This window comes from Lipotes vexillifer, unplaced genomic scaffold (genome assembly GCF_000442215.2).
Source record: "Lipotes vexillifer unplaced genomic scaffold, Lipotes_vexillifer_v1.1 scaffold469, whole genome shotgun sequence".
Taxonomy (NCBI): Eukaryota; Metazoa; Chordata; class Mammalia; order Artiodactyla; family Lipotidae; genus Lipotes; species Lipotes vexillifer.
In genome coordinates, this window is record NW_006788006.1 from 1,092,327 (window position 1) to 1,115,491 (window position 23,165).

General features: G+C 50.3%; 1 protein-coding gene across 1 annotated transcript; it reads left to right on the top strand.

Moving 5' to 3' along the window:
* Positions 1-560: 560 nt before the first annotated feature.
* On the top strand, positions 561-18,420 carry CYP4F22 (cytochrome P450 family 4 subfamily F member 22). The gene is made up of 12 exons (XM_007461101.1): positions 561-782; positions 4,360-4,504; positions 9,234-9,287; positions 9,390-9,517; positions 9,725-9,846; positions 12,449-12,716; positions 13,697-13,763; positions 13,875-14,004; positions 15,757-15,890; positions 16,831-16,895; positions 17,783-17,865; positions 18,225-18,420. The coding sequence occupies exons 1-12, from the start codon at positions 561-563 to the stop codon at positions 18,418-18,420; spliced, it is 1,614 nt and encodes a 537-aa protein (XP_007461163.1).
* The last annotated feature ends 4,745 nt before the right edge of the window (positions 18,421-23,165 follow it).

Genomic DNA, 23,165 nt, shown 5'->3' on the forward strand with positions numbered 1-23,165 from the left:
AATTTTAAAAGCTAAGAAGCCAGAAGAAGGAGGAGGGGAGGGGGAGGGGAGGAGGAGGAGGGGGAGGAGGAAGGAAGACAGGGGAAAGGAGGCAGCTAACAGAGAAGGTTTCTCTTGTGGGCAGCTGAAGTTTAATCCTGCTGGGGAGCCCTAGCAGTGCATGCAGAACCCACACCTCAGGGTCATTGCACTGGAAAGAAGGAGCTGGATTGTTTATCCAGCAACGCCCATCAGTCATTGATTGAGAGCTACTTTTGGCAAGAAGGGGGAGAGGGAGTTTGTTTCAATTTTCTAATACTCTGGCCACCTGTGCACGGGCAGAGACGTTGGGAGGGATGCCCTGAGAAGTCAAGGCTGAGGGCATATGGGTGGGGCCAGCTGGCTGGAGGTCACTGCTCTGGGAAGAAGCATCCTTGGTGTCTGGGACTTACATGTAGTGAGTGCCTACTCTGTGCCAGGCACATCATGCTTGGCTCCACAGGTCATCATGTGTATGGCACACATGTGGCCAGAGGGTGGTTCCCACCTGCACTGACCCCCACCCTATGTGTCCCCCCAGGATGCTGCCCATCACAGAGCACCTGCTGCACCTCCTGGGATTGGAGAAGACGGCGTTCCGTCTGTATGCACTGTCCGGGCTCCTTCTCTCCCTGCTCTTCCTCCTCTTCCGTCAGCTGCTGCAGTTCCTGAGGCTCTGCTGGAACTTCTATATCACCTGCTGCCGACTGCGCTGCTTCCCCCAGCCGCCCCGGCGCAGCTGGCTGCTGGGCCACCTGGGCATGGTGTGTGTGGCTGGGCAGGTGGGCTGGGCAGGGCAGGGAAGGTACAGATGTTCAGTAAGCATGATGGACCTGCTGGCTTCCCTCATCCCCCCAAGAATCTAGTTGGAGCCATGAACAGACCCATTTTACAGGATCTGAGTGAGACTGAGGTTCAGAGAGCGCAAGCAGGAACCCAGGATCACACAGCTTGGATGAGGCAGAGCTGACTCTAAAGTTCTCTCTACAATTCCAGGCTCTTGCTGTAGCAACAGGTACCAGTGCTTGTGAAATCCCAAAGTGGGAGGCGGGGCACCCCTGTAGATTTTGTTGCTTCACCTACCCCACAGTGTGGTTTCACACACTCTCTCTTTCTCTTTAATGCTGTGGTCCCAGGTGAGGATTCCACCCCTTTTCTTTCATTTCATTTCTTATTTCACATATATATTCCAAGTATTATTTCAGGTACTTTATAAATATTAACTCATTTGGTCTTCTTGACAATCTTAGAAGGTAGGTCCTGTGACTATCTCCATTTTTCTCTGGAGAATAATATGGCACAGAGAGGTTAAGTAGCTGGCCTTAGGTCACAGAGCTTGTAAGTGGTAGCGTCTGGGTTTAAACCCAGGCTGTCTGGCTCCAGCATCCCTGATCTTAGCTGTCTACCCTTGCCCCTCTAGCTTCTGGATGAGAAAGGCTGGACTTTTCTAAAAGGGCTTCAGAGGTCAGAAGAGAGAAAGTCAGACTCCTGAGGGTGCTGAGGCTTTTGGGGCCAGAGTCCAGCCCCTATTTCCCTGCTGGACTCAGCTGATCCCCCTTCCAGGCCTAGATGAAACCAAGGGACAGTTGTGGAGACCTTCCTGGTTCAGGCCTCATGCTGAACTTGGAGGAAGACTTTGGAGAGGCACTTTGGGGCAATGGTCACCAGTGTGGACTTGCCAGTTTCTACCATGTGCTGCCTGTGTGACCCTGACAAGCTATTTCACCTCCCTGTGCCTCAGATGACTCATCTGCAACGTGGAACTATAATCATTCCTAATAATCTCGTGGGATTGTTTCAACGATTCCTGAAGTCATGTCTGTGGCATGCTGGGCACTGAGCCTGCTACACCGTGGTGGATGTACGTGCTCAATTCTTGGGTCCTGCGGAGACTGGAAGTAACAAGTGATTCTAGACACATTTTAGATACTGCTTGGAGTGAGTGTCTCAGAAGAAGGAAGCAGGAGACATTTCCACTCAATAGTGCAAGAAACATTCATTTTACTATCCTCCTGGAGCCAGCACTCACCAAGTTTTGGCTGTTTGTGCCTGAATCTCTTCCCTCTTTCCAGTTCTCCAACCACTGCTCAGGCCTCCTCCTCTCCTGCTGTTCCATGGTCCAGCCTCCTCCCTGGGCTCCTGCCTTTAGTCTTACCCCTCCAGCCCATCCCTCATCCTGGTCCCAGAAGGATTCTTGAATCCAGCCATGTCCCTCCCCTGCTTACACACCCTCCGTGGCTCCCCACTGCTGTCCTGAGAAAGTCCCAGCTTCTCAGCTGGAGTTCAAGTCCCTTTAGACTCCAACCCCCACCCTCCTCACCTGTTCTACCATCTCCCTCTAGTCCCATAGAATGACCTTCTGCTCCCGGAACAAGGCTCTGACTTTCCACCTCCATGGCCTTTGCCGAAACTGTGCCCTCTGCCCAGAATATCCTTCTCTGTTAGATGAACTTCTCCTCATTTTTCATGCCCCATATCCAATGCCCTTACTCCAGGAAGCCCTCTGGCATGGATGGTGGTCCTGGAAATAGTGGTTAGGCTCTGGTGCCAGGGGCGGTTGGCCAGCGCCGGTTCTGAAGTCCAGCCTTGACCCCGTGGGCCCATCCTGCCTCCCAGGCCATGAGACCTGGATGATGCCATGATCTCCCTTGGGTGTGGACAGGCTCAGGGCTGAACCTGGTCAAGAAGGAGACACAGTGGGCTTCCCTGGTGGCGCAGTGGTTGAGAGTCTGCCTGCCAATGCAGGGGACACGGGTTCGAGCCCTGGTCTGGGAAGATCCCACATGCCGCGGAGCAACTAGGCCTGTGAGCCACAACTACTGAGCCTGCGCGTCTGGAGCCTATGCCCCGCAACAAGAGAGGCCGTGATAGTGAGAGGCCCGCGCACCGCGATGAAGAGTGGCCCCCACTTGCCGCAGCTGGAGAAAGCCCACGCACAGAAACGAAGACCCAACACAGCCAAAAATAAATAAATAAATAAATAAAAATAAAGGAATTCCTTTAAAAAAAAAAAAAAAAAAAAAAAAAAGAAGGAGACACAGAAACCAGAGAGGAGTCATTTGTTCATTCATTCATTCATTCACTCATTCTACAGTTGCTGGACCCTACCACTGGCCAGGCACTGGGTTAGGCTCCTTTATATCTGAGCTCTCCCAATTCTCATAGCCTATGAAATAGGGATGGACCTGCCCTATATTATGGATTCGATCTTTGGGGCTCAGAGAGGTTAAGTGACTTGCCCAAGATCACACAGCTGCTGAGGGTGGATTTTAGCTCAGATCCATCTGACATTGAGCCTGAAGTGCTCTGCCTCATAGAACATGTTGGTTAAGAGCAGACGTTTTGGAGCTTGGGGGCCTGTGTTCAAATCCTGGCTTTACCACTATGGCAGGTGACGCCAGTGTCTGCGCACATCCCCTTGGCCCAGTTCTGGCTTCAGTGGGCTGACTTCTAGTTGCTAGCGCCTGTGTTCTAGGGCTTTCTCTAGCAGCTGAAGCCCACTCTGCATGGGCGGACTGTGAACTTCAACCTCAGCCGGTGATTATGGGACTAGGGGAGTTGGTATAAAAACACCCCAGCCCCCCCCTCACCCTCAGGTGGGTTGACTCTGAGATGGATGTCCCCCAGAGGTCCCCAATGGGACAGAGCCCCAGTTGCCCATGGGAGTAATTCCCTTGACAACTCTTTGCTGGCTGCCTTTCCTCTCTATCTCACTTCTCCTCTCCCCACCCACGTTTCTGGGGATCACCCCCCAAATAAACTGCTTGCCCTAGAACCCTTGTCTCAGGTCCTGCTTCTAGGGGAGCCCAAACCAGGACAGTCGCTTTACTCACCTGTAACTTAAGACAAATCATTTGACCCTTCTGAGTAAAGTAAAACAACTACGTCATAGGGTTGGTTCTTGTGTGGGTTGAATGCATGAATATCTGAAAGATGCCCACAGCAGCACCCAACTGCAAGCATGTGTATGTGTTAAAGAGAACAATACTAGTAATATTTTATTACGAGCGTAGAGATACTAGATTAAGTGCCAACCGTTATCATTATTGTGTTTTCTCTTACTGCTTTTATTTCTTGAACACCAGCCGTGTGTCAGGCCCTGTGCTGGGGCTCTTGCATTTTGCTATTCCATGAATCCTCTCAACTACCCTCAGAAGGGGAGTTGACTTTCCCCCAGTTTTCAGATGAGGGAATGGAGGCTCAGTGAGGTGCAGCCAACTGCCCACAATCATACAGCTCTTCCTGGCTTGTTTTGAGGGCAGGGGAAGTGGTGGGAGGGAAGGGCTGGGGGAAGCCAGGGCTGGACACCTTCTCACTACCCTTCTCTACCACCCTCTGCAGTATCTCCCGAATGAGACAGGCCTCCAAGATGGGAAGAAAGTGCTGGACAGCATGCACCATGTGATCCTGGTGTGGATAGGACCTGTCCTGCCACTGTTGGTTCTGGTACACCCTGACTACATCAAGCCCCTGGTGGGCGCCTCAGGTAGGTGGTCTGGGCCCCTGAGTGATGAGTAAACCTTCAACTCCCAGAGCCTACCTGGGTTTCTAGGCAGGTGGGCTATCCAGAAGAAGGGCCATTTGAAGGATGAATAGGAGTTTACCAAAGCCACGAGGGCAATACAGATAATGGGAACAGCATGGGAAAAGGCGTGACAATAACATTCCCAGGAACTTTTAGAGAATGTTCACCTCTCAGAGTCAGAGCAGACATGTTCGGATAGGCAGTTGTTTGCCCAAGCTTTTGTTAAATGGTTGTTGCTCAATTTTAAGCCATGGCACTCCTATCATTTGGGTTCTGACACTCCCACTGTGGCTGTCGCAGCCTGCAGGCTGGCCCTGACTGGCAGAGAGGGAGAGGTAGAAGGATTGTTTCTCCCTTCTGCCATCCACACCTATTTCAAGGTGCAGGATTCCCAAGTGTGCTTGGCAAGCTCTTGCTCAGGCTTCAACATGCACCTCTAATGACCTTCTCCTCCAGGAAGCCTTCTTTGATCCCCCAGACAGACCATAGGTCTCTCCGCTAGACTCTCCCGTTCTCACTCCTAACCATTTAGCGCTGAATGTGTCTGTGTCTAGCACTGTCTTCCTCATAAGTGGGGCTCTGGGCCCTCAGGGTGGCCTCGCATGTACCTGGGCATCTCCAGAGGCATAAAGGGACATTTGAGAGAGGAAGGATGGGAAATAAAGAGCTCCAGGAATTTTAGGACCTCTGGCCTCAGCTTTGGTCTCTGCAAACACATGTATGGAGACCACCTTCAAGGCTGCCCCCTGAGCCATGAAGGAGGAAGGGGCTCCCATCCTTCCCTTTCTCAGCTCTGCCCTCCTCATGCCTCAGTGTCCCACATTATTGCATTTGTAAGGGAATGATCATCCCCACTGAACAAAGAGGGAAACCTGGACACTGGGAAGGGTGACTCTTCCAAGGGATGGGCACCAAGTTGTGGGAAGAGTCCTGGGCCAGGACTTGGGTGCGCTGGGTTTGAATCCAGGCTGGAGCATGTACTTGCTGTGTGACCCAGCAATTCATCTAGCTTCTCAGGGCTTCAGTTTCTGATCTGTAAAATAGGGTCGTTGTGAAGAGTCAGTAATATAGTGTGGGTTGGTGCTGATAAACGTTTTATCTCTTCTGCCTTTTTAATATCTTTTTTTCTTTCTTTCTTTCCCCCTCCCTCCCCTCTCCACCAGCTCACAGCATCTGTTTTCTGAGTGTCACCCTGCACGGTTATGAGACCCCAAGTAGACCAGGGAGTAGAGCCCCCATCATAAGCTTGGCAACTTAGTAGATGCTCAGGCCTCTTTTCCTCCTCTCCCCTGCCCTCTCTCAGGACAGGCAGGATATCCAGTGCCTCCCCCACTGGAGGAGCTGGATGGTAGGCTCCAACTTGGGGAGGGTGGGGCTGTGTGAGTCAGGAGAGGCAACTTGGAGTCAGGCCTCCTGGCCCCAAGGTGTCCGGGCCCCTCCATGCCTGTCTGCCTGAGATTGGACAGACCTGGTCCTAAGTCCTAAATTCCATCCCCTATTGGGGCCTCCTTGGGACCACATCTCGGGGGTTTGCTCCTCTAGGCTTAAACCCACATAGCTGATGGGCCCTGAGAAAGGCATGGCTCTTCTTAGAACCTCTCTTTCTTCATCTTTTAAGGGGCATTTGGGATATACAGAGAAAGTAGGTGAGAATGCTTTATAGAAGACAAGGCAGGATATACAGGCATTTAATTGTAGCTTGTTTTCATATATTCATTTTAAAAATTGAGCTGAAATCACATACCATATAATTACTTATTTTAAAGTGTAAGGTATTTAGTGTGTTCACAGTGTTGTGCAACTGTCACCTCTCCCTAGTTTCAAAACCTTTTCATCACCCTGTAAAACACTCCATAGCCATTAAGTTATCACTTACCATTCTCCCTTCTCTTCATCCCGTGGTAAATACTTTCTGTCCCTATGGATTTTCCTTTCCTGGATATATCACAGGAAAGGAATTATACAAAATGTGGTCCTTTGCAGCTGACTTTCACTCAGAATAGTTTTTGAGGTTCATCCTCATTGTAACAATGATCAGGACTTCATTCTTTTTTAAGGCTGAGCAATATTTCATTGTATGGATGTATGGATATACCATATTTGCTTATCCATTCATCTGCTGACATACATTTGGGTTGTTTCTACCTTTTGGCTGTTATGAATAATGGTGCCATGAACATGTGTGTACAAGTTTTGGACATATATTTTCATTTCTCTTGGGTAGGTACCTAGTTGTAGAATTGTAGGGTCACGTGGGAACTCTACGTCTAACTTTTCAAGGAACCATCAAACTGTTTTCCATGGTGTTTGTGCATTCATTTTTCCCTATTAGGGTCCTGCTGTGAGCTGGGGACCCAGATATTCATCTCACAAGTTCTTGACACAACTGAGCAATAACTATAGTCACAGTAGTAAAAATAGCCAACAGTTGGTTAGTTATTCATTTATGTGCATGAATATTTAATGAGCACCTACTGTGTGCCGGGAGCACATTAGTTCATTGAGTTTTTGTAGGCTTGCCATGAGGTAGGCAAGACTGTTCGATTTTCTTGCCCAAGTTTACACAACCAGTTAGGGCTGGGATTTGAACCCAGACCTGGCTGGCCCAGAGGCCAAGCTCTCAACCACAGTAATATGAAGCTTCCAGCTGGGCACTTGTGGGGGCTTTTCTTATATGACCTTCTTCAGGGTAGATGTTACCATCTCCTTGTTACAGGAGGGGAAAGTGATGGGAGAGGCAGCCTGGACACAGGCTCTCCTCTCATTGAGTGCTGAGGGTTGGATTAGAGGAGGGATCTGAGGATGACAGAGCAAGGGTTTGGCTGGAGAGAAGGTTTGGAGAAGGTTTCCTGGAGGAGGCATCAGTGAAACTGGGCTTTGAAGGATGCATAGGAGTTTGCCTGATGAGAGGTCCCAGGTAGAGGGTCCTAAGTGCAAAAGTGCAGATGTGTGAAAGTGCCAGGGGAATTCAGGTGACTTGGGGTGTCTGGAGTGAAGATGACATGTGGGGAGAAGTAGGAAATGAGACAGGAGCTGGACTCAGAGCACCTATGTACAAAGTGAAGGAGCTTGTGTTTTATCTTGGGGGTGTTAGGGAGCCATGGGAGGTGTTTGAGCAGGATAGCCATTGGACAAGTTTGTGTGTCAGAAAGACCCCTGAAGGGCCTAGCGTGGAGTCCAGAGCCCAGAGAGGAGAGGAGTGACTAGAATCCCACCTCCTCCTCCAAAGCTGCCTCTTCCTGGAAGTCTGCCTTGACTTCTAGCAACCCTTTCTCTGTGCCTCCCTCTGCTCCTGGCACACATTCTACCTTCTTGCTAATTACATGGCATGTCTCTGCTTCCCTTTCCCACTACACCTAGAGCTCCTCCAGGCAGGGTGTGGAGCTGAGCCATCTCTGGAGCCCCAGCATTGCCCAGCATGGGTTGGGCACAGAAAGGTGGCAGCAGAGGTGTGTAGAATGGGAGAACGAGTGGACAGATGATTGTGCATACAGTTGGCCAATGCCTGGGGAGTGTAGGTGGCTGAATCATATCTCAGGTAAAAGTGACATCACTTGAGTTTCAGGTACTTCCTTCCTGGGCCCTGCCCATTCTGTCCCAGATCTATTCAGCACATAGAAAGGGAATGCATTCACTCACCCATCCAACCACCCACCCACCCATCATCCATCCATCTATCCATTCATCCACCCATCCATCCAACCATCCAACCATCCATCCATCTACTCATTGATAGTTCTCATTCATTCATCCTTTGATTGGTTAATTCATTCATACAATAAAAATTTATTTAGCACCAACATGTTAGTGATCAACAAGGTCCCTCCCTTCAAAGGGCTTGTAACTGGATGGATACAATCCAGAGTGATTGGTGGGAGAGGGAATGGCATCCAAACAGAGAGTGGAAGAATGAGGAAGAGCATTTGAGGCAGAGAGGGCGCCTGGTGGAAGGACTCAGAACAGAGAGGGAACACAGCTTTTCAAGGACCTGAGAAAAGTTCTATGATGTTAGCAAGTTGGGTGTGTGCGGGAAGGGGTGGCTGTGGTGAAGGAGAGGGGTGTTCTGAGAATGGTCTGGGCTGGGATACATCACTCAAGGCTTTGTAAATGGGCTGAGCAGCTGTGCTTGAGGCTGATGGGGGTGTGGGCAGAAAAGGACATGGTCAGATCTAGAGTCAAGTAAGATCCCCCTGGGTCTAGGGTACGGGACAGACTGGAAAGGGCGAGGCTGGAGGCTGGGAGCACAGGAGGTGTAATTCAGATGGCCTGAGTTGGCAGAAAAGAGGGGGTGGATTAGGGGAAGAATCAGGTGAAGGAAGCCATACTGGAGAGAAAGCACAGCCTGGGCAAAGGTTTGGAAGTGAGGGACAATGTGTGGCGTTATTTGGTGTATGCTGAAGGATGAGGTGGGAGAGGCGTACAGCAGCAAGATAGGGCAGGGCCCTCAGTGCTAGCCTGAGCTTGAACTTTTTTACAAAGGTTTTAGGGAGCCATGGGAGGTGTTTGAGCAGGGAAGGCTCATGTTCAGATCAACATGTTATAAGGCTCTCTTTGGGGCAGGCGTGGAGGATTGGACTGGAGGAGTGACGTGGGAGGTGAGGGCCCAAAGTGGACGCCCAAGGAGGTCATAAGCAGAGGTCAAGGGTCAGAACTCTGTTTTGAGACATCATCACCTCTTCTCTCTCCACAGCTGCCGTTGCCCCCAAGGATGACCTTTTCTATGGCTTTCTGAAGCCTTGGCTGGGTGAGCCCGACACTGGGTAGCCTGGAGCTGGGGCTTCAGGAAAGAGGGGGAAGGGTGTGCGGTTTGTTGGTGAGGTCCTTAACCTTGGTCTTCTGGGTCCAGGAGATGGGCTGTTGCTCAGCAAAGGTGACAAGTGGAGCCGGCACCGCCGCCTGCTGACACCTGCCTTCCACTTTGACATACTGAAGCCCTACATGAAGATCTTCAGCCAGTGCACTGATATCATGCATGTGAGTCCCAAGGTTTCTTGGGAAGAGGGTATCCTTGAAGTGAGGCTGGGCCAGGCTCCAGCTCATGGGCAAACCATGTGATGCCAGGAAGCCTCACTTCCTTTATCTAGAAAGTGGTCTTGTAGTGAACTTGCAGCTGGGTCATTGTCAGCCCGGCTGAAGGTCTGTGGTCTCCATAACCATTTGCCACGTATCTTTCTCTTCCAGGCTAAATGGCAGCGCTTGGCAGAGGGCTCAGAAGTCTCCCTTGACATGTTTGAGCATGTCAGCCTCATGACCCTGGACAGTCTTCAGAAATGTGTCTTCAGCTACAACAGCAACTGCCAGGAGTGAGTGTGGCCTCCCTGGGGAACATAGAGTCAGCTGCTCCAGGGGCGAGGCGATGAGAGGAAAAAGGAAACTCTTAGCTGTTAGGCACTCCTGCGCGCCTGGTGCTCTGTCACTGAAAGGCTGTGTGGTTCCGGGAAACTGACATCACCTCTCTGAGCCTGTTTTCTCATCCCCAAAATGCACATCTCCATCCCTTCCCCACAGTCATCGTATGAGAATTATAGGGGATAATGTGAGTCAATAGCTTGGCATACAGTATGTGCTCAGTAGACGCCAGTTTCACTCATTCCTCCACAAAAGGTATGTGGTCTTTGGAAAGACCCTCCCCACACTTTCTGAGCCTCAGTTTCTTTGTAAAATAGGGATGACAATCCCTGACCTTCTGAGAGATATTTAAAGCATAAAATGATATAGCACTGCCCTGGCACATGATGGATGTTGAGTGAATATCTGTTGAATGAATGAAATAACCATAGCTCTAGTTCATTCATTCATTCATCAAATATTTGTTGTGTACCTACTATGTGCCTGGCACTATGCTAGCCACTGGGGATATGGTGGTAAGCGCTAAGCCCAATTCCTTGGAGCTTACAGTCTAAGTGGGGTTATAAGGAATAAGGGACATAAGGACTGTCAAGTTTGTAGCACATAGTAGGTCCTCAATAAAAAGCTGCTGACTTTGTTACTCAGGGCCTTCTAGTGGTATCGTTTCAGTTGGGTAAGGTGGAGATGGCTTTAGTAATTAATTCATTAATTGATCCAAGAAATATTTATCGAGTGCCTACTGTTTGCCAGCTCTAGAGTAGAATACAGTGGTCAAGAAAACAGATAAGGTCTTGCTCTTCTGGAACTTACATTTTAGTGGGAAGACAGGCAGTAACCATGAACAAATAAACAAGAAAATGGCAGTTGGTGGTTAGTGCATGAAAACAACAAGCATGCTTCAGAACTAAGGACAGCTCTTTGCAATCCTGCCCCCTGAAATTTAGCTTTTCTTTCTTTCTTTTTTTAAATAAGAACTTTACTGAGATGTAATTGACATACCATACAGTTCACCCATTTAAAGTACACAACCAATGGTTTCTAGTATATTCACAGAGTTGTGCAACCATCACCATAATTAATTTTAGAATATTTTCACCAAAAAGAAACCCTGTACATTTTAGCCCTCATCTCCCACTTCCTACTTCCCTTCCAGATCTAGGCAATAACTAATCTTCCTTCTGTCTCTATAGATTTGTCTTTTATGGAAATTTCATATAGATGGAATTACACAGACTTCTGTTTCTGGTTTCTTTCAGTCAACATATTGTTTTCAGATTCAACCATGCTGTAGTTGAATTATCAATAATTCGTTTTAAAAGTTGCTGAATAATATTCCATTTACCACATAATACCACGTTTTGCTTATCCAGTGACCTGTTTATAGACATTAAGGTTGTTTCCATTTTTTGGCTATTATGAGCAATGCTGCTATAAACATTTGTGTACAAGGTTTTGTGGGAACGTTTTAAATTCTCTTGAGTATATACCTAAGGGTGAAATTACTGGGCTATACGATAATTCTATGTTTAACCTTTTTTGGAACTGCCAGACTTTTTCCATAAGTTGGTTGCACCATTCTACATTCCTACCAGCAGTATGTGAGGGCTCCAGTTTCTCCACACCCTCATCAACACTTGCTATTATCTGTCTTTTTGATTATAGCCATCCAGTTGGGGTAAAGTGGTATCTCATTGTAGTTTTTTTTTGCATTTCCCTAATGACCAATGCTGTTAAGCATCTTTTCATATGCTTGTTGCCCAGTTGTATGTCTTCTTTGGAGAAATGTCTATTATATTCTTTCCCCATTTTAAAATCGGGTTATTTGTCTTTTTTATTATTGAGTTTTAAGAGTGCTTTATATATTTTAGATACAAGCTTCTCATCAGGTATATGATTGGCAAGTATTTTCTCCCACTCTGTGAATTGTAGCCATTTAATTTTAGTGATGCTACATCTATTTAGAAGTCCTCATCCCTCTTTGGGCCTGTTTTAAAATGTACCTAGAAACAGATCAAGAAACAATTGCCATTGAAAAGACAGTTTGTTACTTACTGCTCCCAAGATGAGGGGGCATGCCACACCACACAGGGCCACGTGGGGAAGCCCCAGAAGAAAGCATGGCAAAAACATTTTTGGGGGTGTCCTATGGGAAGCAATGGGAAAGGCAGGGTATGCAGGCTTAAGATTGGCTAGTTTGAATAATTTCAGCAGGCTCTGGGGCACAGGGGTGCCCCCAAGTTATCCAGTGCCTGGCTCTGGGGTGATTAAGGCAGGGGGATAGTGGCTCAACCCAGTAATGTTTGGACTCTGGATTGGCTGGTTTGCAAAAGCAAGGCATGCTCCTGGGTGAGTCATTTGCTATCTCTAAGAAATGGCGAGTCCTGGGAGGGGTGGTATCTCTCCAGTCAGTGAGGCCCCAGATGGCAGAGCATCAAGAATACAAAGAAATAAGAAAATAGAGTTAATTCAGGGCCTCTCTTTGTAACCTGCCCTTTGGGAGAGGAAGCTTGTCTTAGGGTACCGGGTTTTGCTCATGGCCTTTCTTCTCCCTGGCAGGAAGATGAGTGATTACATCTCGGCCATCATTGAGCTGAGCGCACTGGTGGTCCGGCGTCAGTATCGCCTGCATCACCACATTGACTTCATCTATTACCGAACAGCAGACGGACGGCGTTTCCGGCAGGCCTGTGACACTGTGCATCACTTCACCACAGAGGTCATCCAGGAGCGGCGGCGGGCACTACACCAGCTGGGGGCTGAGGCCTGGCTTAAGGCCAAGCAGGGCAAGACCTTGGACTTCATAGATGTGCTGCTCCTGGCCAGGGTGAGGCTGGACCCTGGAGGGTGGAGCTCTGCCCAGGACAGCCTCCTCATGAGTTGCAGCAATTGTGCAAAATGATAAACATCCAAACTAACATGGATCTAGAATGCAGGCAGATGCAAAACACTTAAGACTATTTGTTCGTTAGGGTTGCCGTAAAAAAGCGCCACACGCTGGGTGGCTTAAATGACAGAAATAAATTTTCTCAGTGTTGGTTTCTTCTGAGGCCTCTCTCCTTGGCTTGTAGCTGGCTGTCTTCACCTGTGTTTTCACATTGTCTTCCCTCTGTGCATGTCTGTGTCTTCATCTCCTCTTCTTATAAGGACACCAGTCATATTGGATTAGAGCCCACCCTAATGACCTCATTGTAACTTAATCACCTCTGCAAAAGGCTTATCTCCAAATTAGGTCACATTCTGAAGTACTGGGGGTTAGAATTTCAACTTAAGGGCTCTGGGGTGGGGCTGGGGAGGGACAGAATTCAGTTCACAATACAAAGATGCAATATAAGACCTTGAAGAAATGTGACACTTGCAGAGATAGGTGGTCACCTATTTGTGGTGCTTCTGTGGAGTTTCTGAGCAGCACCTGGGTTCTGGATTCAGACAGTCCTGGATTCCGGTTCGATAATAGCTCTGCTGCTTCATGGATGTTTGACCTTAGTCATCTAAGTCTTCCCTCTGAGCCTCAGTTTCCTCATTTACAGCATGATGATTGTAAGACCTGATCACAAGATTGTTGTCAGGCATCTGGCAGGATGTTTGGCGCTAGGAGCTGCTGAAGAAATACAAAGTCCCTTCTTCCTCTCATCTTTGGCTCTCTTTCCAGCTTTCTTAGACAAGTTGCATACATCTATCTGCCTGGAATTCTTTCCCTTGCAGCTTGGCTTAAGATAAAGAAGGGGGTGTCTTGACTTTGGAAGAACTCCTAGGATGTGGCGGGTGGGATGAAGTGAGCTGAGCAGAGTCTGCTGCCCATTCCAGGATGAAGATGGGAAGGAACTGTCAGATGAGGACATCCGAGCTGAGGCAGACACCTTCATGTTTGAAGGTGAGGACATGGGGTGTGGCTGGGGAAGGATGGGAAGGGGCCCCATTGTCTGAATACAGCATCTCCTCTATCTTTGGGCAGCATCCATTTAAGCTCCTTATCTGCCTGCAGGTCATGACACAACATCCAGCGGGCTCTCGTGGGTGCTGTTCAACTTGGCCAAGTATCCAGAGTACCAGGAGAAGTGCCGGGAAGAGATCCAGGAAGTCATGAAAGGTCGGGAGCTGGAGGAACTGGAGTGGTTAGTTTGGGGTCATGGGGGTGCTGGGGGCAGGTTGAGTTCAAATCCTTGAGTAGAAATCTCTCTGCTCTACCACTTACTGACTGTCTAACCTCAGACAAGTCACTTAAGCTTCTTTATTTCAACTTCTTCAACTGAAATTTGGGGATGACAAGTAACGCGTATGCCTACCTCATAATGCAGGAGTTAAGAATGTCTTAGTCAGCAATGGTTGCAATAATGCTGACTAACAAAAAGCCCCCTAAGTTCAGTGGTTTGCAGCAAGCATTTATTTATTGCTCTTGTCTGCACATATTTCTTGCTCTTGTCTGCATATTACTCTTGTTACTCGGGGCTGCACTGAGTTGAGTGGAGATGCTTCCAAGCTTAGGTTTGGGTTCAGGTTTTTTCCACGTCTCCTCATTTTTCATGGACGAGCAGCCACGCTGGGCATGTTATCCTCAAGACAGACTCCAGAAGCACAAAGAACCACACAACTTAAAACCTCTGATTGCATTGTAACATTCCGTTAGCTAAAGCAAGTCATCTAGGGCTTCCCTGGTGGCGCAGTGGTTGAGAGTCCGCCTGCCGATGCAGGGGACACGGGTTCGTGCCACAGTCCGGGAGACTCCCACATGCCGCGGAGCGGCTGGGCCCGGGAGCCATGGCCGCTGAGCCTGCGCATCTGGAGCCTGTGCTCCGCAACGGGAGAGGCCACAGCAGTGAGAGGCCTGCATACCGCGGAAAAAAAAAAAAAAAAAAAAAAAAAAAGCAAGTCAAGTCATCTGGCCAATCCCACCATGAATGGGGTGGGACATACGCTCCAGCCATCCAAGCAGAAGATACTCAGAATCACATGGCAAAGGGCATAGTGTAAAATTACAATGTGGGGGGAAGTGTAAGAATCAGGAATAATAATCCGATTTACTTCAGATGTGTGCTGTGTGGAGCTGATTCTGGGCGATGCAAAGAAAACACAGCATTGAACAGCGAGAAAGTTCCTTTTGGTTCATTGTCAGCCATTTGGATTATGACCTCGGGGAGACACTTTCAGTTGGTGCCATTGTGTCTTTAACACCTTGCTAATCCTTGCTAATCTGGCTTTTTAACAAAGGGAGAAGATACCTCAGGTTCTGAGAATTGGGCAGGAGGTGGTATCTAGCCAGAATTTAGTAACTGTCTTCTGTTTTCCCAGTGGTGTTTATATTTATGGGTACCTTTATGCCAGGCATGCCATTTGCCCTTAATGGTAGCAACAGAGAGTTTCTATGAAAGATAACCTGTTAGTGTAAAGAAAACAATCTAGATCATTAACCAAGGGTTATAATTAATCCAATTTTTTTGCCCTGAATTCCAAAGGAGAAAAACTAATGTACTGTAAGAAGAGGATGTATGGGTTTATAAATACTGAAATTGATCTATACAGGCTGGTAAATCGCTGCTACCCCAGGTCCCCCTGGCTGTCCTGGCACCTCCCCAGGGATGCCCCCTGACCTCCACATAATTCATCAGTTAAAGGGTTAATGCTGGGCTCACAGACATCTGGCTAGTGCTGCTCTGATTGGTCAGGGGTCAAATATTTTACTTGCTGAGGATTAGAGGTGTGTGCGGGACACAACTGCAAATGCCTGAAGTTGGGGCAAGTCTGAGATCCTGGACTGGTTTCCTGCAGCTGCTCCTAATTGCCTGTGCACATGTGTGTGTATATGTGTCTGGGGAAGGGGGTGGCACCATGGCCTGAACCCTAGTTACCCACTGTTCCACATTCCCCAGGGACGACCTAACCCAGCTGCCCTTCACCACTCTGTGCATCAAGGAGAGCCTCCGCCAGTTCCCACCTGTGACCCTGGTCTCCCGCCGCTGCACGGAGGACATTAAGCTCCCAGATGGGCGCATCATCCCCAAAGGTGCCCTCTATGTGCTCCCTGCTGCCTGCCTGCTCTATTGCCCATGGGGGCCTGGCCATGCCTGCCCCAGGTGCACCGTCCCTGTAGGCAGTTTATAGCCTGTTGCTTCTGGGGTGATGGGGGAGACTCAGTTGTGTGTGTGTGCTGGGGAGATAGAGGTTGGTGAGTCCAAGCGGAAAGGAAGGAGTGGGTGTGGCAGGGTGGGTCCTGTGAGGTTGCAGGTAGGGAAGGGTTGATTTCATTCCGTTGCCAGATATTCCCTGGAGACCAGGTCCTATCCTGGGTGATGCTGGGCATCTAGAGAAGCCTCATCCCCAGGCCCAAGCTTTGAGTACCACCCAGACTGGGGAAGATACATTAGGGCACAGACATTCCCAGACACATGGGGTGAGGAATGGGCTAAAGGGAGGGACAGAGGCTGGAGCAGCCCCAAATAAGGAGCGATGGCTGTATCTGGGGTGGAATGCAGGGACATGGGTGTATCTGGGATGGAATGCAGGGAGGGCTGCCTGGAAGAGGGAACGTGAGAGGTGAGCCTTGCGGGTTGGAAATGAGAGCATGTTTATGGAGCAGAGCCTCAGGGTGCAGACAGTGAAAGGCCTTGAATGCCAGGTTGAGGCACTTGAACTTGATCCTCAGGGCAGTAGGGAGCCATGGGAGGTATTTGAGCTGAGGAGGAGCAATGTCAGATATATGAGTGAGAAAGATCCCTGTGTGGCCAGGATGGCAGCTAGAAAGATGGTGATGGGAACCTCTTATGGAGAAGCAGGGGGAGTGGAAGGGGCAGCAGAATTTTTTAGGAAAGGATGGGCAGGAAAGGGTGGCAGATGGCTTGTGGGAATAGCATGGCTCCAGGGAAAGCCGGGGAGGCATAGGTCTCCAGAGGAGGTCCTGGTTTCCCTCGATTCCACTGACCCAATGACCCCACCCCTCCCCACAGGAATCATCTGCCTAGTCAGCATCTATGGGACCCACCATAACCCTACAGTGTGGCCTGACTCCAAGGTGAGCTCCTGCCCCAATGCTCTCTTCTCTCAGCTTCTTTCTTCTCAAAAGGGGCAGTCCTGGGCTTCCCTGGTGGTGCAGTGGTTGGGAGTCCGCCTGCTGATGCAGGGGACAGGGGTTCGTGCCCCGGTCCGGGAGGATCCCACATGCCGCGGAGCGGCTGCCCCCGTGAGCCATGGCCGCTGAGCCTGCACGTCCGGAGCCTGTGCTCCGCAACGGGAGAGGCCACAGCAGTGAGAGGTCTGCGTACAGCAAAAAAAAAAAAAAAAAAGGGGCAGTCCTTGGTCAGCAAGGCCTCCCCTCCCCTCCCCTCCTCCCCAGGGAGCCAGATGGCAGGGCTGGGTGTAGGGCTTGAGAACTCCTCGCATTTATTCACCCATTCACTCTTAATTCATTACATCAGCAAATCTTTATTGATCATCTGCCGTGTGTCAGACCCAGTGCTGGGCACTGAGGACAGAGGAAGATACTGTCTTTGCTCTCATGGAGCTCACGGTGAAGTGCAGAGGAATAAAATAAGCTAATAAACAAGATCATTTTGGATATTGATAAATGCGCAAAGGAAACAAAACTGGAGTGGGTCGAGGGGTGGGGGAGAGCACTTTAGCTCACACGGTGAGGAAAGCCCTTACCAAAGAAGAGATGTTTGAGCTGAAACTGAAAACATTCACACTGAAAAGTGAGGAGCAGGGAAAAGTGTGTTCCACATGAAGGAAACAGCAAGTGCAAAGGCCCTGTGGTGGGAATGGGGGAAGGAGACAGGTGTGGCTGGATTGTAATGAGGTTCTCTCTGTCCTGCTGGTCTGGTCCCCAGAGGCTGAGGGCGGGAACCAGTTTGGGATGGCTGAACCAGCCCTCAGGCTCACCCCCAGTCTGCTCTGGCCTAGGTGTACAACCCCTATCGCTTTGACCCGGACAACCCACAGCAGCGCTCCCCGCTGGCTTACATGCCCTTCTCTGCAGGACCCAGGTAACTTCTATTTTCCCCAGTCCAGGTGAAGCGTAGGAGGAACATCGAGGCCAGTGGAAGATCAGGGATGCACCCATCAGGAGCAGAAACCACGTCCACTCGGGTGTCCCCGCCAATCCGGTACCCTTTTCGTGTCCTCAATACACCAGGAAGCCCCCAAATCAGACTCTGCTATATCATCCATGGGTACCAACTATCTACTGTATGCCAGGCCCTGAGTTCTGGGCTCACATGCTCCTAACGGCTCTATGATGCCTTTGTCTGGAAGTTGAGGTTCAGCGGGGGAGGTCATTTACCACATCCCAGGGACCCCGCACACACAGCGGCTGGGCCTGAGCTCCCTGTTCCCCGTCCTTCAGGAACTGCATCGGACAGAGCTTCGCCATGGCTGAGATGCGCGTGGCCGTGGCGCTGACGCTGCTGCGCTTCCGCCTGAGCGTGGACCGAACGCGCAAGGTGCGGCGGAAGCCCGAGCTCATTCTGCGCACTGAGGATGGCATCTGGCTCAAGGTGGAGCCGCTGCCTCCGCGGGCCTGCGGGTCGGCGCGCCCCTGAGGATCCCCGGGGCCCCAAGCCCCGCCCAGAGAGGCCCAGGTTCCGCCCCCGAGGGCCCAGGCCCCGCCCTCAAGATCCTGAGGGCATAGACCACGCCCGTCGAAGTCCAGGCTCATTAAGCAGCCTGGTGGCGCAGGTCACACCCAGTTAAGGCAAGGCTCCGCCCCTGGAGGGTCTGATCCCGCCCCCTGAGGTCCAGGTCCCGACCCCTGAATGCCGGTTTCTGCCCTCTTGTTTGAAGGACCAGGATTGGCCCCTCGGGCTCAGGCCCCGCCCCAGCATCCTTCGGATTCAGGTCTTCAGGCTCCGCCCATTGAGCCTTCCAAGGACCTAAGACCTGACACCTAAGGCCTCTGGGATACAAGCCCAGTCTACTTCAGATCCCTGCTGGCTTTTAAACTGAGGATTTGAGAACTGGAGCCTGAGATCAGAACCTTGAACGGAACATCACCTTTTTGAGGCCCCCAGCTCATGTGGATGAACTCCTCAGGAATTAGGTTGCATCCCAGGGCCCACGCTGTTTGTTGTTGATTTGTAGACCCAGACTCTCCCTTTCAAGCTCCTTCCTTCCTCCCTTGCTCAAAGGCCCTTTGCTGAGTGTCCTGATTTTTGCAGAATAAAAGCAAGGGATGCAGATATCCCCCATCAACCATCCCCTAGCCAGGTCAGGTCCTTACACCTGGATTCCAGCAAGGAAATGAGGGGTCCTCGACAGTTGGGAAGCTGTGGGCTAGGAGGCTGGGAAGCCATTTGTTTTCGGACATAAACTCAGACTTTTGGGGACAGTTTGTGCATTCATTTATCTCAACATACTGCATAGTAAGTGTCTGCTGGCACTGGGCCAGGAGCACAACACCAGGCAAATTCCTGCCCTCAGGAGGATGGCGGGGGCATATGTTGGACAAATAATTCCACGGGTAAAGTTATTTGCGACCTGTGACGAGAGAGGCCTTGGTGCTGCGCAAGCATAATGGGGGTGGAGGGTGGCTCAAGGAAAGCTACTCTGATGCTGAAGCTGGAGTAAAAGTTGAGTGGTGACAAGGGAGAAAAGAGCATTCCAGGCAGCAGGAACAGCATCTGCAAATGTCCTGAGGTGGGAGAGAGTGTGGTATGCTTGTGGAACTCACAAGGGGCCAGGGTGGCTGGATCTGGGGAGTGGGGGCAGAGTGGAGGAATGGTGGGCAGGGCCCAACAGCACAAGAACTGTGGGCCGCATCACAGTTCAGGGTAATAGGGAGCTATAGAGTGTGTGTGAGCAGGGGCAGGAGAGGTTATGGTCAGATCTGGGCTGTCAGGGAGGTGGCTTGGAAAGGGTGTACAGGGGGCTGGAAACTCAGGGAAGAGAGAGGCTGAGTTTGCGGGGAGAGGAGGGGTGACTATCTAGCTGTGAGGGCTGAGGGGAGGGAGGAGGTAAGGGTGATTGCCAAGTCTTTGGCTGGAGGAGTAGTGCCTGATATGGTGCTATAGAAGGTGGGCCAATGACAATAATCATGTAATAATCATATTAATTCATCAAATATTTTTTGAGCATCTGCTGTGAGCCAGGCAGTGTTTGAATCCTTGCGTCCTTGACATTCTAGAGGGGGGAAACAGATGACAAGTGATAAATAAGCAAATAAATAAGTTCACACAGGCTTGGAGGTCATTGAAAGGATTTTGAGTTTTATTGTGACAGAAGTGGGGAGCCATGGAGTGTTCTGAGCAAAGGAGGGACAAGATTGGTCTTACAGTCTTGGGTTGCTACATTGAATAGAGAGTGTGGCAAGGATGGGATGAGGGAGATCAGATTGGTGGAGGGGGGGTGATGTGAGGTGATGGTGTCTCTACCCAAGCTGGAGCTGTAGAGGTGCAAAGGGGTGGTTGGATTGTGATGAGAAATGATTGTTTCATGAAGGTAGTGCTGGCAGGTCTGCAGATGGTTGGAATGTGGGGTTTGGGAGGATGAGAGGACCCCATGTTTGGGTCTGAGCACCTGGAAAGATGGAAGCACTATCAATTGAGATGGAGAATCTCAAATGGAGTAAGTGGTGGTTTTTTTTTTTGGTGGGTGGGGGGGAGTGAGGTGGGGGTGAGGTCAGCCTGTTAGTTTGAGCCCGGAGGAGCTGGAGATGTCAGACTGGCAGTTGGATAGATGGGTCCTGAACTTGGGAGAGAGTTCAGGGCTGGTGATGTACATCTGCGGAGGCTCAGTGTTTACATGTTATTTTAAAAGCCTCAAGACTGGGTGAGATCATTTAGGGTGTGGTGTGTGTGTGTGTGTGTGTGTGTGTGTGTGTGTGTGTGTGTGTGCACAGTCAGGGCTGGTGATGTACATCTGCGGAGGCTCAGTGTTTACATGTTATTTTAAAAGCCTCAAGACTGGGTGAGATCATTTAGGGTGTGGTGTGTGTGTGTGTGTGTGTGTGTGTGTGTGTGTGTGTGTGTACAGAGGAGGGGTTTAAGGACCAAGCCCCAGGGGTCTCCAGAGTTAATAATGAGCTATGAATCGATTGAATGCTTCCTGTGTGCCCTTCCCAGATATTCTCATTTAATTCTCGAGGGAACTCTTATCATGAAATGGGTACTGTCACTATCTCATTTAACAGAGTGGGAAACAGAGTTCCCCACAGTGAAATGACTCACCTAAGGTCCTACAGCGATATCCTTGGGACCTCAGAGGGGGCCCTGAGTTCTTTTCTACCCCATCTCTCGGGCTCCTCTTCCTGGCTGGGTCCCTAGCCCCTCTTTGCCCAGAAGAGGGTGTCCACAGGGATGGGGTAGCGTCGCGGGGGCGTGGAGGAGATAAGGCAAACCTAGGATGCCGATCCTGGGGCGCCCCCAGGTGGCGCGTGGTGGGATCGTCGGCCGGAATCCCCTGTCCGAAGCTGCTCTCGGACTGAGTGGGAAACATGCGATCCCTGGCCTTACAGGAGTCACCCGGCTCTTGCCGATGCTGCCTCTTCCACATCTTCGTCCGGACTCAGGGTCTCCAAACGCGCATCATTCCCTAAACATTGTACCGGCCTCTCCCCACCCCCGCTTCCCTTGCAACTCCGTCAGACACCAGCAAAAATAACTTTGCCTTGGGAGGCGACACATGTGGGTTCAAACCCCGGCTCTGCACCTTATTAACCATGGGCTCGGCACGTGACTGCTCCTCTCTGCACCTCCGTTCTCCCCTGTCATGTGGATTTTACAGGATCATCATGCTTGTAATGCAGATCGACTTTCCGTTGAAGGCTGTGATGGTGAATGAAAGAGACAGGGAGGAGGGGGGGAGGGCCCGGGAACAGCAGGCTCTAAGGCGTCTGGTCTCCACTAGTTCGGCGTGTGTGTGTGAGCGTGTGTGCACGCTCAGTCTTGTGTGACTTGGTATGTTGGGGTGCATTTGGGTGAATATGTGAGCATGCATGTGTGCGCAAGTATGTGAGTGTGTGTATGTGTGTAAGAGTCAAAATGTGGGATTGTGTGAGTATATGCGTGCTGTATGTGAGATTGTGTGTGCATGCATCGGTGTGTGCATGGCTGTGTGTGGACGGGTGTGTTGGGAAGAGAGGAGAGGAGGATCTCACTCACCAAATGACTGTCACTGTCCACATCAGGCTGTGTTCATCGCAGGAGCTGCTGTCCAAACCTCCCTCCCTTCTGCTTGCAGCAGGCAGGACATTCTGGAGAAATAATGCCCTTGGAAGCAGCCCTGATGGAGGACTGGTGGGTGCATGTTCTCTGCTGTCTCCCAGAGGGACTGAGCCCCAGGTGCCCACAGTGGGAACTTCCTTGATAAAACGCCCTTTACCTGCTGCCTTCCCTTTTCTGTCTCATTTCCCCACTATCTTACTAGCATTTCCTGGAATCACCTCCCAAGGAAGTAATTTACAGTTAATTTCTTTTCTCAGGGACACCTCCAAATAAAGTATTATCACTCGAATCTTTGCATCAGAGTTTACTTCCAGGGAACCCAAACTAAGACACATACATGGGTTCACTTCTCTAATTCCTATAGGCCTAGTCTTATGCCCTTTCTACCAAGAAGGAAATGAGGCTCAGAGAGGGCTAGTTGCTTGCCCAAGGTCACACAGCTGGAGAGTGGGCAAAGGTGGGCTTTGACTGGGCTTTCTGACCCCAAACCCAGTGCTTTCTCCCCTCCTGGGAACCTTCTCCTTGCTAAGGGCTGTGGGAATGAATGGGGTGGGGCTTGTAAACAGCCAGTAAGGTCCCTGATGTGTGCACCAGAGGGACCCAAAGCTCATGAGTGGTGCCCATGTCCTCATTCTGTCATAAAATAAGAGAAATAATGGCAAACACCAGGCTTGGTGCTGACCTTGTGTCAGGGAATGTTGTTGTAAGCACTTTATTATTTATCTCCTCTCTCTCTCTTTCTCTCTCCAAATATTACCTGGGAAAAATTTCCACTTGGCTTCTGCTCCCCAACCCCCAGCCCAGCAGTTTGGTATGATTTCGTTTTAGTTTTAAAAAATTGTGTATAAGGCTTCCCTGGTGGCGCAGTGATTGAGAGTCCACCTGCCGATGCGGGGGATACGGGTTCGTGCCCCGGTCCGGGAAGATCCCACATGCCGCAGAGCGGCTGGGCCCGTGAGCAATGGCCGCTGAGCCTGCGCGTCCGGATCCTGTGCTCAGCAACAGGAGAGGCCACAACAGTGAGAGGCCCGCGTACGCCAAAAAAAAAAAAAAAAAAAAGAAAAAACTACAAACAGTAAATGCTGGATAGGGTGTGGAGAAAAGGGAACCCTCCTGCACTGTTGGTG

Bases quoted from the DNA above. Each gene is read 5' to 3' on its own strand.
- CYP4F22 (XM_007461101.1), top strand. From the start codon at position 561: ATGCTGCCCATCACAGAGCACCTGCTGCACCTCCTGGGATTGGAGAAG. The intron at 4,505-9,233 runs GTAGGTGGTCTG...CTCTCTCCACAG, and splicing joins GCCCCTGGTGGGCGCCTCAG to CTGCCGTTGCCCCCAAGGAT. The intron at 9,847-12,448 runs GTGAGTGTGGCC...TCTCCCTGGCAG, and splicing joins TACAACAGCAACTGCCAGGA to GAAGATGAGTGATTACATCT.